Here is a 17,916-nt window from a genome sequence, read left to right as displayed (position 1 = left end):
GTAAACTATTCTCCGCACGAGTGGATCCTCTGGGGAAAGCCGAAGTGAACGGTAGCTCCTGGCGGTAAAAATGACAGACGACTACTCAGGGGAGGCTCTGCCATGACATCAGTGGACAGAGAAAGACCCAGCGAGACGCTGTCACTGCGGGTGCTCTCGGAAAGCATTTCATCTACAAGTTGAAATGTCTCTTCCTGGCGCTCACATCCTTTATTCCAACTGCCATTCTCTCGGCTCCTGGGGACTCTACAGGACACAGTGTGGTAGTTTACATATAATTAGTCCCCCTACTATTAGGAGGTGTGGCCTTGTTAGACGAAGTGTGTGTGTGGGGCGGGTGGCTTTAAGGTTTCCTATGCTCAGGACACTGCCCAATGTGTCACTGGATTTCCTTCTGCCTGCACGAGGTAAGACTCTCAGCTGCTTCTCCAGCACCATGTCTGCCTGCCTGCCTGCCACCATGCTCCCCACCATGATGATGATGGACTGAACCTCTGAAACTGTAAACCACCTCAATGAAATGTTTTCCTTGTAAGAGTTGCCGTGGTCATGGCGTCTCATCACCGTGATAAAAACCCAAACTCAGACAGCTGGTCCACACTGGTGGGTATCTCAGTCTCATGACAGGACGTTTAAAACCCCCGTTATGAAGCCAAAATGATTCGAATCCAAAACATCCCCCACAGGTTCACATCTTGAACAGTTATTCACTCTCTAGGTGTTGGCATTGTTTGAGAGGCTGTGGAATCTTTAGGGGACGGAAGTGGGTCACAAAGGGCAGGACTCTGAGGTCACAGCTCTGCTTCTGGGCTCAGTCCCCCCAGCATCCTGCCCGCTTTGCTGTGAATGCTGTCTGTCATAGGCTCCCCCCTCCAGGACCTACCTCATCTAAAGCCCTCTGCACCTGTGAGCCCAAACCAACCCTCCCGTAAGCTGCTTCTGTAAGATAGTGAGGTCGGCGTAACGCAACAGTAGCAACCACGGACCTCCTTCTCAGAGATCTTGAAGGTATCCACACAGCGTGGACACGTGGTAGATTGCGCTGTGAATGCTCACAGTTTTCACATTTTAATCTCTGGGTCACTGGTTTTGCTGACGATCACTTGCCAACTTACAAGGAAAGTATTTTAGCTTAACTTCTCAAGACCAACACCCTTTCCACATTCCCATTTCAGTCTACATTTCTGCAATTTATAGTAAGATAATGGCCATTCTCTTGTATTGTGTTGCAAAATTTTTGAGACTGTCTTTCTGGAACTTAAAATTCCCCACAATTTTTTTTTTTTTTAAGTAGTACAAGGGCACTCTGGTTCCCACACCATTCACAAAAGCTTATTTATTTAGCACATTAGAGAAGCACATTGGGATACATGGGACCCACCCACGCTGTGCTTCCTTCGGGAGGGAAAAATGCCTTCCCGAGCTCACAGGGGTGTGGGAAGCCCTGATCTCTTCCTTCCCTCCTCCATGACCCAGGTGAAAAGGCTCCCAACGCCCCTCTCCTTGCCCCCAGCCCCTCCCTCCCGGGGAAAGAGGAAACTGTGCAGCCCAGCAGCAGCTGCTCCAAGTGTACAATCAAGGAGGCAGGTTCTGCTCTGGGAGGGAGGGTGGCAGAGGCCGGGCAGAGGGCGGGCAGAAGCTATGGCAAGAATCCTGCAGGGCAGGGCTGACATGTGGCCCAGAGACTGCAGCAGGCGGAAGCAGAGGCTGGACAGCACGTCTAGGAAGTTACATGGACAGGCCTTGCTATCAGGCAGAAGTCCACCATCTCCTCATTCATTCATGCATTCGTTCATTCAGTGGTCACTTACTGAGAACATACCATCTCCCAGATTTTCCTCGTTAAACGACTTGGCTGAATCTAGCCCGTTACTGCCTTTGTAAGCGGTTTTACTGGAGCTCAGCCACATTCCCATGGCTTCTGCATCCTAAGAACGGAGTGTATGACAGTTGTGACGAAGGCTATGAGACCTGCGAACCATGATGTTCACTATCTGCTCCATCATAAAGACAGTTTGCCAAACCCTGCTTTGGAAAACGCTGGATGAATCCAGCAGAAGTCGAGTTCTCCCTATATTAATCAGGAGAATTAATAACCTAATATATATAGTGCTCTGAACCGTTAGCGTCCCTCAAGACCCCATGTTGACACCTAATCTCCACGTGAGAATATCTAGGAGTGAGGCTTTGGGGTGATTAGGTCCTGAGGGCTGGAGCCTCACACACCGGTTTAGAGGAGACCTCACAGAAACCAAGAGCCTGAACCAATGCACCTTTGACCTCAAGGTCACAGACAGAAGAGGGCTGAACATGAACCAGGAAGCAGTTCTTATCAGACACACCAAGTCTGATGGCACCGGATCTTAGGCTGTCCAACCTCCAGAATCTCAAGAACTAAGTTTGTCTGTTGTTTTATCAGTCGTCAGTTTATGGCATTTTGTCTTAGCAGCCCAAAGCAACCGGTAAGACACACTGGCTGGTCTGTTTTTAAATACTCTTCTGGGTGCCTGTCACCGGACCCCTCCCCCATTTCTAAACACTTCTTAGTGCCCATCACCTAACCCCTCTCCCCAATTTCAAAGCCTACATGAAAATACCAACTAGGAAAAAGACAATTCCAGAATAAATTGTTTCGTTTTGTTTTTTTAGATTTCTTCATGTTATATGTACGAATTGTTTTGCCTGCATGTATGTCTGTGCATCACATGCATGTCTGTGCTGAAGGTCAGAAGAGGACATGAGATCCCCGGGAACTGGGGTTATAAGTGGTTATGAGCCAACATGTAGGTGCTGGGAATGGAACCAGGTTCTCTGCAAAAGCAATTGCTCTGTTTGTTTGTTTTTTGTTTTGTTTTGTTTTATTTTTGAAACAGTCTCTCTATGTAGCCTTGACTGTCTGGAACTTACTACAAAGACCAATTCTGCCTGCCTCTGCCTCCCGAGTGCTGACACACCCAGCTAGAACAAGTACTGATGATTTCTGATCCATCTCTCTAGCCCCTAGATTAAGGGCTAATAATAAATTATCTAGCTATGGATCTGAATGACAGAACACATATGAGTGTTTTTAAAGGGGGAGGGAGCTACAGAAATCAAGTTTATAGTACACTGAAATATTTTAACTAACACATGGTAATGTTACAGAAAGTGGAACAATCATAGAATGAATACCTCATAAAAATCACAAGACTGTTAAGCACTCCAAGTACAAATCTTTCATTGTTAAGGATTTAAACTCTTGCTCTCCAAAGAAATACATATACCATGTAAAACTACACTGGAAAGAAGGAATATATATGTTAACAAGAAGAGCGCAAGGAAGAAAAGGTACAGTCGTGTGTGTGTGTGTGTGTGTGTGTGTGTGTGTGTGTGTGTGTGAACTGAAACAGATGCAAACTGAAAAGGAGACCAAAACACACATTTTCCCCCAATTATTTATCCACCTACTATTTGTTTCTAACCCCAGTGATTAAAAGGCCTCCCCCTAACTCCATCGGTGGTGTCAGAACCCAACACCACATTCGAGTGCCTGTAGGAGCACACAGCAGCAGCACTTCCTCCCCGGAAATACTGAGGGGGCGCACTATTCATCCCACAAAGCCACACGTGATCACAGCAGCGCCATCCAGCACCGTCTGCAACCATAGAAATGATCTCTATTCGCAACGGTCAAAATCACCACTGAACATGCCAGGTATGTGGCTCGCGAGCACCTGAAATAAAGCTCCTACAACTCAAGTACCGGATTTTATTATTACAGTTACTTGTTGAGAACTCCACAGATGAGTCCCGAGTCTGCATCATTTCTCTCCTCCCCCTCAAGTTTACGATCTCTTCTTCCATAATTATTAGTTACACACACACATACATAGACCTACCTACCCACTTGACTAAGTTCATTTAGTGCTGCTCTTATGTACGTGTGTTTAGGGGTGACCTCTTGAGATTGGATTAATGTTTATTATTTTATTATTATTATTTGAGTGTTTTGGTGTTTCTGGTTTACTAGACTGTTTTGTTTTGATTTGTTTTGCTTTGCTTTGTTTTGTTTTTAATGACAGTCTTATGTAATCCAAGATGACCTCAAACTCAAAAGCCTCCTGCCTCAGCCTGAGTGCTGGGATTAAAGATGTATCCCACACTGGGCTTAAAAAAACGCATTTTAAATTTTTATGAATTTAAATTAGCAGAGCTAGAGCCAGGTATGCTGGGACACACCTTTAATCCCAACACTTAGGAGGCAAAGGTAGGTGGGTCTCCAAGTTTGAGGCCAGCCTGGTCTACAAAGCAAGTTCCAGGACAGCCAGGGCTACAAAGAAAAACCCTGTCTCAAAAAACTAATAAACAAACAAACAAGCTTGCAGAGCTGCATGCGGTCGGCAGCTACTGTCCTGTACAGTGCAAGTCTAAAGTGGACGTTGACTCCACAGGCCACTCCTGCCTTTCATGAAAGGCGTAATTTTTTTTTTCAAGATATAAACTTTCGTTCCAATACAAAAGCTTATCACGCTTGCTTTAGGTGGCAACAGCCAAGTCCTCTGTTTCCTGCAATTTCATCTGCTTTTCTTGATTATCCAGGTCGGAAACCCAACTCTTTTTATGAAATATCACCCTGAATGTGTAGTCTGTACATGGCCTTGTGAATGGGGCTGGAGGGGCTGGAGACATGGTTCTTGTAGAGGATCTGGGTTGGTTCCCAGCATCTACATGGCTGTACCTCCAGTTCTACAGGACCCAACACCTTCCTCTGGACTCTGTGGCATTGCACATATGTGGTACACATGCAGACAAGTAGGCACTCGTACATACATATAAATAAAAAAAAAATTGAAAACAGGGTTGTCATGATACAAAGACTATTTCACCCAAAACGTTATCAAAATATTCTTCTCCCTCTTATCAAAATTAAAACCAAACATCTACTTTTAAGTGTTAGTTCACAGAAGAGAAAAGCCAGCATGGGCTGTGTGTAAGGTAATGAAGACCACATCTGGGAAGGTCAATCTTGTCAATTTGATCGAATTGAGGGACTCTTAGGAGATCCACAGAGCACACTTCTAGGTATGTCCGTCAGGGCATTTCCAAACACTGGCTCGTGGGACAGCAAATCAGAAGGGACCTGCCCTAAATGAGGGCGGCACCATCCAACAGGCTTGCCATACTTGCCAACAGAAAACTGTAGGGGAAGCCAGCTAAGGAGACTCGAGCTCAGATCTTCCTGCGTGAGTGGTCTGTTGCCCCCGCCATGAATTGGCAGGCATCACGCTCCAGCCTGTCAGTGTGACTCACACCTCTGGCTCTTCAGGAGGCCGCCAGGCCGTTAGCCTCAGGCTGGAGCCCCATGACGGGCACCTCGGTTCTGAGGCCCTCCCTCTACTAGAACTGAGCACCTACTGCGTTCCCTGGCTCTTCAGTGTGCAGACGGCCACTGAGGGACAGTCCAGCCTCAGACTGTGTGAACCACTCTAATAAATCCTTCTGGATACGAGGGAGACACCGTAACTTCCGTTCCGGAGAAGCCTGACTGATCAATAAACAGCATGTGACGACAGAGGGATGGCCAGTCATCCAAACACGGAAGACACGAGATAAAACTGAGTTAGGAAAGTGCCAGTCAAGCGCTAAGGGTCTGGTTTCGTATGCACGACCCCTGTAGCCATGTGTTCCAGGAATTCAGAAACCCAACACGTACACCACGTCACACGTCACTATTACAGAGTCACCAGGAGAAGGGTCTGCAGGCAGGCTCTGTCCTGGGTCTTCCATCGAGCACCTGTGACGTAAGGCTGCTCCCAAATGTCCGTTTCCAGCCTAGCGACCTACCTCCCCCTGCCTACCTAGCTACCCAACTCTGGCTGGGCATCTCACAGTTGCTTAAGTCACTATTCACTGACTCGGGAAATACTCACTGCACACCAAACACTGTTTCAGGGGGCTGGTTACCTCTCAGTATGGTCCCCACTTTCAGGGTCCCCACCTTGAGAAACTGCTTCCAACTCTTCTGTGTGCAAACCAGGAACAGGGACCTTGTTTCCTTCCCAGAGTTCTCATTAATTACTCAGTCCTAAACTTACCTTCTAAATCTCCATCTGGTCACGTTAGTTCTGCTCTCTACTGCTAATCCCCTGGAGACTAAGAAGCTGGTAAACGGGCAATCCTGCCTTCAAGCGTGTATCTGGAAACACCGATTTTTGTCACAAGCCAGGGTTCTCCTGGTGTCTAAGGGGGAGGAGCCAGGGGTGGGGCTGAACATGCCACAGTGCCAGTCCTTCGTGTCAAAGACTCACTCATCCTTAGATGTCAGTGGTGAGCTCTAGAACTGACTTGCGTAGACAGGAGAGGGATGCACACCAAGATCTTATACTGTGCCGCTTCCTAAGAAATCACCCTGCTTCAGGAGCACTGCGGTGTAATAAATAGGACTATTGTCGTTTTTGATCAGACTCTACTCAAGGGAAAGGTGTTTTTCTGTGTGCACACGGTCAATACTCACTGATGCATGCTCTCCACGCCAGCTATGATCATGATGCAGTAGGAAATCCCACTTTGTACGAGGAAGTGTAAGGCATACCTATAAAAAGTGAAAATGTGTTAGAAGCGACCACAACCATCAAGTTCAAATAATACAGGTAGAAAAGTACTTAAGGTAACCTAGAACATCCTCATACAAAACAAAAAAAAAAAAAAAAAAAAATGACTAAACCTTCCCAAGCCCGCATGATGTTCTGCAAACCCTGGGGACAGGGAGCCCAAGCTTCAGACCAACGGAGCTGGATAAATAAAACCAACCTTTACAAGCCCAGCTCAAGGCCCCAGCACTCCACATAACCTAGCAACGGGAAAGCAGTGTGGGGCCCTGTGGACCGAGGATGGCCACCTTCTTCGTAAGACAAGGAACAGAAATTTTAAAAGGAGTAATAAACATGGATTTCAGAAAAGTCCTGGCAGAATGCCTGCGATCTCCCCAAACTTCTCCAACAGCAGCTTTCTACTTTGTGCTTACTTTTTCAACAGTGTCATTCACAAAACAAGTTACCAAAAACACCCAAATCTATCCTCAAAGCACAGTGGTGAAGTCAGATGAACTTCCTTCTAAAAAGGCAATAACTTGCTATGATATAATTGCTGGTTGGCACGACAGTTCTTTCTAGTACCCCAATGCAGAAATCACCATTTAATGACTAGAGTAATGTATCTATTCACTTCACAGATTTCAGGCCAAATATGATTTGGACCTCTGGGACTCAACTCAGCCCAAACCATCCCTGAGATCATACCTCACACATGTGCATGTGCACATACACACACTTGGCCTCTTTCAACTCCCCTTTCTGACGGCATGATTTATAGTAAACTTTTGCAGCTATATACAAATTATTAAGCTCTTAGTATACAATTAAAATTACTTTTTAGCTTCATCACAGACTATCAGATAATATGAATGTGGAAAAACTGCTTACACATTTTTCTATAGACTTATTACAAATAAGGAGTAGGTTCCAGGTCTGTTCCAGACTAGAGCAGACTGCAGCTCTACACACACACACACACACACACACACACACACACACACACACAGAGGTATACATACACACACCACATACACACATCCAGAAACCAATGACCTGGAATGCTGCTATAATCAGAAGGCTATGAGGAGACAGGAAAACATACGCAAATATAAATGAAAACAGAATGAAACTTTAAAGTAATTGATGGAAATGTCATCCACCTATTTATTGTCAACACCAACAGTTCACTAACAGACCTTTAGGCACGTTGTTGGGAACTGCTAGGTACCTCTAAGGACTTTTAATACTTAAAAGTATCTTCAACAAGGTGGAGGAGCATGTCTGACTGAGGGTGACTGAGGAAAGTGTTTCCTTTTCCAGGTCAGTTTCCTTGTTGACTTTGAAGTCAACAGTAAAACACCTCAAACACTGCCAGCCCTCGCGGCTTGACAGCCTTCAGGCTCCCACCCCCGGCATGCTCAGACGCCTTTTGGGTGTGAGGTAACAGCCTGCCACGCTAGTCTCTGCTGCTGGGGTAAATCAAGCTTCAAACACTGACCCGCTCTAGACTCATCTGTTTTGTGAACTCCGCAATTAGCAGCAGGTTCCTCCTCTACTCAGTTAGACATCCCTTCCACTGCCCCTCACTGAGTACCTCACATGGCATCATTAGTATCATGCACACAGGAAGCACACTCTAGCCACTTCAGGTGTTCGGGATTACGAGGTAACACATGGAAAGTCTAGAGAGAGGTGCAGGACTGTTGCAGAATTTTTTTTTTGTTTTGTTTTTGTTTTTGTTTTTCGAGACAGGGTTTCTCTGTGTAGCTTTGCGCCTTTCCTGGAACTCACTTGGTAGCCCAGGCTGGCCTCGAACTCACAGAGATCCACCTGCCTCTGCCTTCCGAGTGCTGGGATTAAAGGCATGCGCCACCACCACCCAGCGCAGAATATTATTTTAAGATGTGTTACATTCGCTTATGCTGTGGAACATTTGTTTAATGATGTAAAGATGTGTTGCATTCTTTTACGTTGCATTTGTTTAACTCTGTGAAGCTGTGTTATTGTGCCTGCCTAAAACACCTGATTGGTCTAATAAAGAACTGATTGGTCAATAGTGAGGCAGGAGAAAGGATAGGCAGAGCTGGCAGGCAGAGAGAATAAATAGGAGAAATCTGGGAGGAAAAGATCAAGGATTGAAAAAAAGGAGGAGAGGAGGATGCAAGGGGCCAGCCACTCAGCTACACAGCCAGCCACGGGGCAAGAAGTAAAGAAAGGTATACAGAATAGAGAAAGTTAAAAGCCCAGAGACAAAAGGTATAATTTTAAGAAAAGCTGGTATAATTAGGAAAAGCTGATTAGAAATAAGCCAAGCTAAGGCCGGGCATTCATAAGTCGTAATAAGACTCCGTGTGATTTATCTGGGAGCTGGGTGGCGGGCCCCCAAAAGAGCAAAGAGTTAAAACAAACAACAACACAGGAGTAAGAAAGAGGCTAATTCAGTACTATATGAAAAGGGTGACAAAGAGATTGGATAGACGGAGAGATGCCCGCCCTTGACCAACTGGATAATGGTGGTTCAGTCTGAGCATCTCTAATCCACAAATCCACTCAAAAACTTCCCATTCTGGAGTGTCACAGAATCAACCAGTCAAGTCTACACAAACAATCCAAAGTCAGACACTTCTAATCCCAAGACTTTAGACCAGAGACACTCCCCCTGGAACCAACGGACGACTGAGTCTGAGCCCAGCCCTGCTCACGCTAACAAGCACTGTTTGTGCTCCTCCCCTGGACAGTTTCTACTGCGTTTGTCTGTTGTTGCTGTTGTGGGTACACAAGTGTGTGCATGTGCACGTCTATGTCCCTTTGGAAGTGCTGCTGCTGCTGTGTGTGTGTGTGTCCATGTGCTCGCCCACATTCCTCTGGAAGTGTTGTGTGTGTGTGTCCATGTGCACGCCCACATTCCTCTGGAAGTGTTGTGTGTGTGTGTCCATGTGCACGCCCACATTCCTCTGGAAGTGTTGTTGTGTGTGTGTGTGTGTGTGTCCATGTGCAGCCCACATTCCTCTGGAAGTGTTGTGTGTGTGTGTCCATGTGCACGCCCACATTCCTCTGGAAGTGTTGTTGTGTGTGTGTGTGTGTGTCCATGTGCACGCCCACATTCCTCTGGAAGTGTTGTTGTGTGTGTGTGTGTGTCCATGTGCACGCCCACATTCCTCTGGAAGTGTTGTTGTGTGTGTGTGTGTCCATGTGCACACCCACATTCCTCTGGAAGTGCTGGTGTGTGTGTGTGTGTGTGTGTGTGTGTGTGTGTGTGTGTCCATGTGCACGCCCACATTCCTCTGGAAGTGCTGCTGTGTGTGTGTGTGTGTGTGTGTGTGTCCCCGTCCGTCCATGTGCACGCCCACATCCCTCTGGCAGTCAGAGGACCACAGGCAGGATTCATTTCTGTCCTTACACCACTGGGTCCTAGAGATCAAACTCAGGTCACCAGGCTTGGCCGCAAGCACCAAAGATATCTGAATGAATAATAATTGTTATAAGGAGCTGCAGGCGCTAAAAAGGGGGGAGGGGCAAACAGTAGTAGGTGAAGTGAGCAATTATATTTACAGAGCAAATATGCCCTCCAAAGGGAAGTGGTAAAAATCAGTGATAGGATTGCCTGAGGGGAAAAAAGAAAAAAAAAGCACCAACAAATGCAAAGCTAAAGAATAAACAATACTTACCATTAACTAATTCCAACTAACAACTAGAATTTCAACTAAGAAGAGGAGGAGGAGGAGGAGGAGGAGGAGGAGGAGGAGGAGGAGGAGGAAGAACCCACTGAAGTAACTAAGTCTCTTGCTACCTTATGTAACTTGAAACTCAAGACAGTGTAACCTTGAGCTAAAGCCTGTGAACTGGAAGCTGTGTTCTAAGTATCATGAAGATTTAACTCCGGGAAACACCTCGGCCAAGGACAGCCCAGCAGAGACTCGCTCACTCTTCCCCACCTCCCCCTCCCTGCCCAGTGCACCCCCTGCTTCTCCACAGAGCACAAGTGAAGGGGGCCCCAGGTCAAGCTGAGCCAGATGTGTTCTCCACTCCCTAGGAAAACATGCAACACACACACACACACACACACACACACCACACATACACACCACACATACACACCACACATCACACACACACACCACACACACCACACACACACACATACACACCACACACATACCACACACACACACACACACACACCACACATACACACATACCACACACATACCACATACACACACACACCACACACACTACACACACTACACACACACCACACACACACACACACACCACACACACCACACACACCCACATACCCACCACACACACACATACCACACACACCACACACACACACCACACACCACACACACACACACACACACACACACACACACACACACACACACACACCGGGTACTCAGCTATTGAAGAGAGAATGTATACACTGACATACACTTCAACGTGCTCTAAAAATGGGGGCAAGATAAAATAAGAAGGGTGAGATGTCAGTACCTGTTGAAGCTGGGTAAGGAGCGAATTACGTCCAGCCCATTAGTCTATGCTGGAAAAGTTCTATGATGTTTAAGAACATCCACTACCTCCCACAAGTCGAAATAGAAACCTCAGGAAACTTCGATGATACACACTGAATGCCATCCAAGAAGTTAAAAGGTCCATATGCTTCGATCTTAAGACATCATGGCAAAACTACAACATTGCATACACCCATCACGGGCAAACATGGGCTATCAGAGAGCCAGCCAAGGGCGATATGGTAGGGATGGATTACATTATGCTGTTGATTGATTTGTGGTAGACATGGATAAATTACACTCAGGTGATTTTCATGAGGTCCTAGGAAACACTTGCAATTCCTGGAGGCCAAGGGCCGATTAAGAAATACCAGGAGTGTAGCCTTGAGCACACTGTTAACCGAAGAGTGGCACCGTTATCCAGTCACCACGGAAACCTGGGGAGCACAGATCGAGTGAGTCCACACCCAGCTCTCTCACAGCCTTCTCAGCGCCAACAGGAACCTGAGAAGAGCAAGCCCAGAGTCCTTGTCTGCGAATGGTGGGCACTCAGGAGGCTCTCCCAGGAGGGAGATTTGTGAGTCACCAGGAAGCCCTTCTATACAGAGTCTCTGCTGCCTTGCCAAGAGTGACTGAGCACCTTCCCGTCCTGCTCTCCTCATTCAGACATGCCCACAGGTGCCAGGAAGCAGCTCGGGCAGTGTTCCAAACTGTAGGCTCTCAGGCTAGCCCATCGAGGAAGACGGGGACTAACCACACACACACACACACACACACACACACACACACACACACACACACGCACACACGCACACACGCACTACACATACGCACTCACGCACTACACACACGCACACCACACACACACCACACACATGCACACACACACCACACACACACACTACACACACGCACACCACACACACCACACACACCATGCACACCACACACACATACACACACATACCACACACACATACACACACACCACACACACAAACACACACACACACACGTTTGAAGGATCCTGAGTAAAAACTTTTCATTTTTTCTCCGCCGAGAACAAACAAAAGCCTTTTCATGGCTCCTAGTATGAGGGTCATACTTTCCCAGAGCCAGCAGCACAGAGAAAACCCAAAGGGACAAACAACACACAATTTATTGCTTGTTTCAGCATAAAATATTTTCAAGATGGGTGAAAAGAGCTACTTAACACCAGACTGCCTCTGCAAGTCCTCCTTGCACCCCGTTCATAAATTATAAACAGTAAATCTTCCCTTCGACAAAGCTCAAGAGATTCCCATTCCCAATCCATTGTTTCTAGACTAAAAGATTTTGAAAGTTAGCGTTGAAAGAAAACTTTGTAAGTAAATTTCAAAACAGAATCCTATATAATGTATCCCTCTACACACTCAATTCTCAAATACACCTAACAGCGTTCATTTAAACGTGATCAAAATAATTACTTACCATCCAAAGCAAAAAAATGCAAGATAAAGGCCCAAAAGGGTAGCAACTACGTGTCTGATAAAAGAGCTAGTTTTGCTTGAATGTAGGTAAGTTCGAAACCAAACGGCCGCTAACAAGGCAAAGAGTTGGCACACTACAAAGTTGACCTGCAAAGAAAAATTAAAATTGCGTGTTAGCAATAGACTGGAATCCTTCAGTGTTACATTTAAATTCTAAAGACAAAAATACCACAGTTAATATAAAACGAAGTTCTTTTCATTTACAAAAAAAAAAAAAAAAAAAAAAAACCAAAACCAATAAATGGGGCATTTCCCGGGGAGGAGCTTCAAGGTTAAGCGATGGGTCAACACATTTCCCGCACTGCACCTGGCAGGAGACAGGTGTGCGCAGGTGTGCGCAGGATACCACACAGGAATGGGAAGCACGGGGCACTCTGGGTTGAGGGACGTAGGAGCCTGTTTAGATGGCTCAGGTATTAACAATTGGTAGGAAAGTAACGCTCCGAGTTTCCCACAATGCTCAGGGCAAGCTCCCCCAAGTCCCCAGAGGCTACAGATCCAGTGGGATGGGGACACAGGACTGTCCATGGAGGTGGGAGCCTCGTGGAGCTGCTGTAGTCTAAACATCACTGCTACAGCAAAGGTAAAGGTCAGCAGGTAAGACACAGAACCCTGGATGTGTGCTGGGCGGGGATCCCACACCTTTCCCAAGTCTAGCAGGGCTGCCATTGAACTCTCCACCACAGTGCTCAGAGGCAGGGGCAAGCCTGAGGCTGCTCGCTCTCCGCCCACAAGGCCTGAGAACAAGGGTCTCTTGTGGAATGTGAAGGCTTCAGGAGAGCCGCCATTCTCTCTGACAAGACTCATTCTCGTGAAATGTGCAGGAAAATCCTTCTAGAAGCCTGTATATAAAGCTCCCCCTCCCTACAATACAGATGAGTAGGCCTCACTCCCTACAATACAGAGAACAGCCAGGCCTGCTGGGCGTTGTCTGAGACCACTGTCCTCTGAAACGCATCTGGTGCAAGACAAACATCTTCCTAGCGGGTTCTAGTACCTGCTTCTCCTCACATTTTAACTGTGTTTTTGAATTAGCCAAAAGTAAAGACATCAGAAAAACTACTATTCTTGACACGAATGACTAACATCTATTCACATGATTCCTAGACCTACAAACCCTCAAGAACTTCAATCCTTTCTCTCAAATATGTCTTCATTAGACCAAAAAAAAAAAAAAAAAATTATAGAGCATCTGCAACAGAGACAACAGAAGCCAAGTCTTGACCTCTCCCAGGGTAACGAGCCTCTAACGGAAAAGGCACGCAGACGCGGGAGCACTGACAGACATCAGAGCGCCTGTAGAAGCTGCACAAAAAGCGTTTCAAAAACAAGCCTGAAGGCGAGTGTCAAAAGCAGGTGACAAAGGGACTGGACGGCAGGGGCAGTAGTCCCCGGGGCCGGCAGAGTGCCACTATCCGAGGGCTGTTTTCTCCGCTGCTTGCCCTCTTCCCCTTTCACATGTTTATATAACAGAAAGGAGGTGACGACTGTGATAGAAGCATCCTATGAAATCTTACGGACTTTTTGTAACCACCTACTCTTCACGCCATGGTCTTCCACATCAAGGACATCGGAGATCAAGCCTCACTCCACACAATCACAATTTTTGGCACACAAGACTATATTTTTGTTTAAAAAGTGTCCAGTACAGATTCCTGTACCCCAAGAAATGAGAGCGCCGTGCTGACCACTGAGGGAAAAGGCATCCTGAGGAACAAACGTCCCAGGGACAAACGGGGGGGGGGGGGGGGGGGGGAGGCATCGGCAAGACGAGGGGGCGAACTCAGCAAGGGCACTCTGCATTTAATAATGATATGAAAAGACTGAAAATGTCTCAATAAAGAAGGCATTGGGACCCATCCCCCCACCGCCTTGGAAGGCAGGGAACAAAGTAGAGCCGGTGTACAAGACTGCCATTACAATCCCCAGGGCCAACACAGAGCCTAGATTGCTGGGATAGTTGGGGTGTGTGGGACCAATCAGATGTCAGGGTAGGCTACGCCATGAGAACCTGAGAAAGGGCAAGAGCCATTGATTGGTAGGAGATGACAAGATCAGTCAAGACCAGGAAACAGGAATGAGCAGTCTGGGGAAATGAATCCTACACCTTCTGCATGTGTGGCTTACATGGGCTCATGCGCATAACCAGACATGTTTCAGAAAGGTCTAGATCAGTGGTTCTCGACCTTCCTAACACTGCGACCCTTTAATACAGTTTCTCATGTTGTGGTGACCCCCCAACCATAACAGTATTTTTGTTGCTACTTCTTAACTATAATTTTGTTACTGTTATGAATCGTAATGTAAAGATCTTTGATTTCCATGGTCTTAGGCAGCCCCCGCGAATGGGTCATTTGACCCTCAAAGGGGTCGCAACAGACAGGTTGAGAACCACTAGTCTAGAGCCTTGAGGCAAATGTGAGTCTGAGAGCTGGACATGGCTGGGAGAGAGCTACAGAGAGACAAGATGGCATTGTACAGGACCCCGAGTCCTGCAACGCTAAAGGACCCCAGCAGCGGAAAAGCAAGCAGTCTTGGGAAATGTAAAAGAAGACCCAGGCCGCAGGTGCAAAGAGGCTGTGGCTGCTCTCTCTGTAAGGGTGGGGCCGGGGCAGCAGTTCCCAATCCGAGCAGATCTCCACCACTCTCTGAGAAGTGTCTTTCTCCCAATCACTCACCCTTTTCCCTAGCACAAAGTTCAAACTGGCTGTCTAATTAATAACTACTGCTTTACTGGTGACCTTGGCAAGAGTCGCTGAAAAAGTCGGAGAGACAGATTTTACAATCAGGAAAATGTCTCACTATTTAGGTGACATCACTAAAACCACAGTGTAAAACCATAGTTTACACTGATAGTTGTCCGGAGCATTGTGCCCGGGAAGATGCACGGGATGTGGTCCTGCAGGAAAGGACGGGGCAAGGCACAGTCCCAGAGCAGATCTGAGTGGAGCAGCTGAAATTTAGGAGGAGGGTAGTCCTCCCCTGCACAAGGGAATCCCAGGCATCCCTGGGCCAGAAACGTTGGGGCACACCCGTGAGATGGGCACTCAGAGTGCAGGAACCCCAGAAGAGAGGGCAGGAACACCCCTGAAAACCACAGGACATCACCATGGAGAGATGCAGATTATTGAGACATTCAAACCATTCCTTCAAAGGCCTGAACGTAAAAACTTCCCCAACAGACACCGCCTTAGTCATCCTTTCACGGTTGGGGAAGGTTGGAGAGGCAGAGTCCTGGGGAGGAGCGGAAGGTGGGAAAGTGGGTGTGTCCATGAATGGTCCAACACAGTAACAATCCGCACTACCCATCACACGCTGCCTTCTGAACTTAGTCCCCACCACCCCACCACCTCCCCGAGGCCTCAGAAGAAGGAGCTGTTCCCCATATCATACTCAACCAGCTGAAGCTCTGAGCTCGACATCACACAAACTACGGGGCGATACCCAGGGTCCAGTCAGGGTCAGCCGCTGCTGTGCTGGCCAGACTCTGCTTTCAGAGTATGTCTGAAGGTCAGTCTCAACTGCCACAGGCAGGGTTCCAAGACAGACAGACAGACAGACAGACCGACATTGCCATCATATCTCACTCAACACTGGAAAAGCTGCTTTAGAGAGATGTCAGACATGATCCAAGGTATCTGATGTGGCACCTGGCACAGAGGCACACACCTGTAACACCAGCACACCTACTAAGGTAGGAGGGCTGTGAGCCTGAGGACAGCTTGGACATACAATGAGCTCTTGATTAAAATAGAGAAAGAAAGAGAGGGGGAAGGGGGAGGGGGGAGGGAGGGAGGGAGGGAGGGAGAAAGAGAGGGGAAGGAAGGAAGGAAGGAAGGAAGGAAGGAAGGAAGGAAGGAAGGAAGGAAGGAAGGAAGGAAGGAAGGAAGGAAGGAAGGAAGGAGGTGTACATTTGGCTTGGAACAGGTCAACTTTTCATACATGCTTTCTTCTAAAAGGGAAAAGTTTAGAATAAAAGAACTTTAATTTTCTTCTTTTACTTTTAAAATATTTATTCTTTCTCTTCTCCTCCTCTTTCCCTTCCCTCCACCACCCACTGTGTATACATGTGCCACAACAGGCATTGGAAGTCAGAGGACAGCTTATGGGGACCTGGCTTTCTTGACGGCCCTTAAATGTATCCTGAAACTATTAAAACCCAAAGTTAACACCATCTGTCTTTCTCTTCAAAATAGAATTATCCATCTCGGTCTATGTGCTATTTGGTTTTTTGTTTTGTTTTGTTTTTTTAATAAATATTTCTAATACTCTTTAGGATACTACAAAAATCACAGAAAAGCAAGTCACTTATCGGGACTATTATAACCCATACAAGAAAACTGGACAAATGGCAGAGACAATTTATAGATGTCATATCCAATACAACTCTGAAAATTTCTTAGCTCTAAGGGGCACAAGTTAACCCATTAGTGAGGCACTGTATTCCAACTCTTAGTGGAGAGAGACTGGTAGCTGGAGCAGTGTGCTACCTCAGGGACAGAACAACCAGGTCCAGATCTGCCTCTCTGTCTGCAATATCCCAGAAATGAGGAGGCGCAAAGGCTTCCATGCCAGCCTGTGATCAGGCAAGGAGGGATAATGGCTAGACATTCTGTCTTAGAAATGGCTTGTTACTGCAGCAAATCCTAGCTCATCCTGACTAGATGTGAAAAGTAACACCACAAATCTACATCCTAGATAAGGATGTAAGGGAATATAGCTTATCTAATACAAATAATAATTTAACAATGCAACGTATAGATAAAACCGACTGCTTATATAAATACTTAAAGCTTCTATCTAACAAAAATTGCACACTGTAAGTGACAATGTAGAAAAAAGGAATATTAAAATACACTCCTGCCAGCCACGTGGACAGTGAGACCGGAGAAGCATCAAGGTCAGCGCAGCCTGGGCTTCATAGTGAGATGTCTCAAAAAAGAATTAAAATAGATATATATACAGAGATATTAAAAGATGGCAGGGAAAAGAAGTCATTCGGAAGAAGAACCTAGCCCACGAGTCATGAAAATACATCACAAATTAGATGTTACTGAATGTTCTTAATGTGGCATACATGATCTGTATGTGTTACAGAGCAGAAGGCAAGCTGGTCGATGCATATGTATGCATCACTAACTGTGGATCTCTACTTGATCCAAGCCTGCGTGTGAGACATTACCGTCATCACCATAGTCTATGCCCATGAACCACACCACTAACGACAGGGAGCTCAACCATCACCAGGTGGGCAGCAGGCACTGATTCCAGAGCCCGTGGTACCAAGCATAGGCA

The 17,916-nt window shown here is 46.7% G+C and overlaps 1 protein-coding gene across 2 annotated transcripts in view; it reads right to left on the bottom strand.

The window, feature by feature from the left end:
* The window catches only part of Mboat2 (membrane bound glycerophospholipid O-acyltransferase 2), a 136,450-nt gene that overhangs the window by 79,501 nt on the left and 39,033 nt on the right, over positions 1 to 17,916 (bottom strand). For both annotated transcript variants that reach the window (XM_076559047.1, XM_076559046.1), the window contains exons 2-3: positions 12,563 to 12,708; positions 6,494 to 6,571 (exon numbers count right to left, since the gene is read on the bottom strand). In XM_076559047.1, the coding sequence (XP_076415162.1) occupies positions 6,494 to 6,571; positions 12,563 to 12,708 (224 nt within the window). The remainder of the gene's footprint in view (positions 1 to 6,493; positions 6,572 to 12,562; positions 12,709 to 17,916) is intronic.

Source organism: Peromyscus maniculatus, chromosome 22 (genome assembly GCF_049852395.1).
Source record: "Peromyscus maniculatus bairdii isolate BWxNUB_F1_BW_parent chromosome 22, HU_Pman_BW_mat_3.1, whole genome shotgun sequence".
In the NCBI taxonomy this organism is placed as follows: Eukaryota; Metazoa; Chordata; class Mammalia; order Rodentia; family Cricetidae; genus Peromyscus; species Peromyscus maniculatus.
This window is presented reverse-complemented; position numbering and strand designations above follow the sequence as displayed.